Here is a 1,110-nt window from a genome sequence, read left to right as displayed (position 1 = left end):
CATATCAGCAATGATAAATAGTGATGGATCTAACACGACTTCTAGTTAATTCTGAAAATTCTGACCTATCTGCAAAAACAATCAACACGTTATCAGTGTCCTATCAAAGAGCACATTTCTACAAAGTACACATTTCTACTAATAGATAAAAATGGATGTACCTCCTCCATCATCTTTCTGTGTTCCTCCTCCATTTTCTGCAGAATTTCCAGGTGGGCTTGCGGCATGTCCTGTGCCTGGCTGCGCAGCTGCTGGAGTTGACTCTCCCTCTCCCCAGCTCGGAGCTCTGCCTGTCTCCTCTTCTGCTTTTCCCGCATCAGCTGGAGCAGTGACAATGATGAAGTGCCCAGTCAGAACAAACAGGAATGTTTTCTTAGAGTCTTCGGGTGGCGTTAAAAAATTAAACGGAAGAAATCTGAAATCTCTGCTTGTGAAGGTGTAGGTATTACGTTGGAACGAATGGGGTGTAAACAATAAAATAATAAAGAGTTAGACATTCTTGTTATCATCAGGTAGTGGGTTCCTGGTCCCAGACCCCCTCCCTCCAATCCGCTTTATCCATCATGGGGGCCGCCAGGGTGTTACACAACTTAAACATTATTTGACATTTGTGAATCACCTTCTTGTGATGTTCCTCAAGCCTCTTAAAGCCAGCCTCAAGCTGCTCACAGTTTTGGGTCATCTCCTGGAGAACAGCCCCCTTCTCCGGACCACGTGCCAGCTCCTCGTACCGCTGGCGTGCATGGTCGAGTTCAATTCTCAACTGGCTGGAGTCATACTCATCGTATGTGGGAGGTGACTCCACACGTTTCCTAGCATATAAAAAATTGATGCACATAAATGATATTATCTGGAATCGACTACAAAGAAAGCAGATCGCAAATCCCATGAACTAAATCATAATTTCTTATAGAAATTGTCTTTAGCAACAACAGGATGAAGTCATGATGTCAAAGGATTCAAGGGCCTTCTGACTTAGCACAGACTCAAGAGAAAGTTCGAAGTACCTTATCGGGTCTAACAACTGTTCAGAACGCTTCTTGCAGAAGTCCTTGGAGTGTTCTTTGTTCTGCTGCATGATGCGGAAGAGCTCTCCACCAGTAACTGTTC

General features: G+C 44.3%; 1 protein-coding gene across 1 annotated transcript in view; it reads right to left on the bottom strand.

Moving 5' to 3' along the window:
• Nucleotides 1-1,095, bottom strand: part of LOC109480257 (actin cytoskeleton-regulatory complex protein pan-1-like) — an 8,997-nt gene extending 7,902 nt beyond the window's left edge. The window contains exons 1-4 of the mRNA XM_019782407.1: nucleotides 1,008-1,095; nucleotides 620-812; nucleotides 162-320; nucleotides 66-69 (exon numbers count right to left, since the gene is read on the bottom strand). Of these exons, the coding sequence (XP_019637966.1) occupies nucleotides 66-69; nucleotides 162-320; nucleotides 620-812; nucleotides 1,008-1,078 (427 nt within the window). The 5' untranslated portion in view covers nucleotides 1,079-1,095. The remainder of the gene's footprint in view (nucleotides 1-65; nucleotides 70-161; nucleotides 321-619; nucleotides 813-1,007) is intronic.
• Nucleotides 1,096-1,110: the final 15 nt, after the last annotated feature.

Source organism: Branchiostoma belcheri, unplaced genomic scaffold, assembly GCF_001625305.1.
Source record: "Branchiostoma belcheri isolate BF01 breed outbred unplaced genomic scaffold, Haploidv18h27 scaffold50, whole genome shotgun sequence".
NCBI lineage: Eukaryota > Metazoa > Chordata > Leptocardii > Amphioxiformes > Branchiostomatidae > Branchiostoma > Branchiostoma belcheri.
This window is presented reverse-complemented; position numbering and strand designations above follow the sequence as displayed.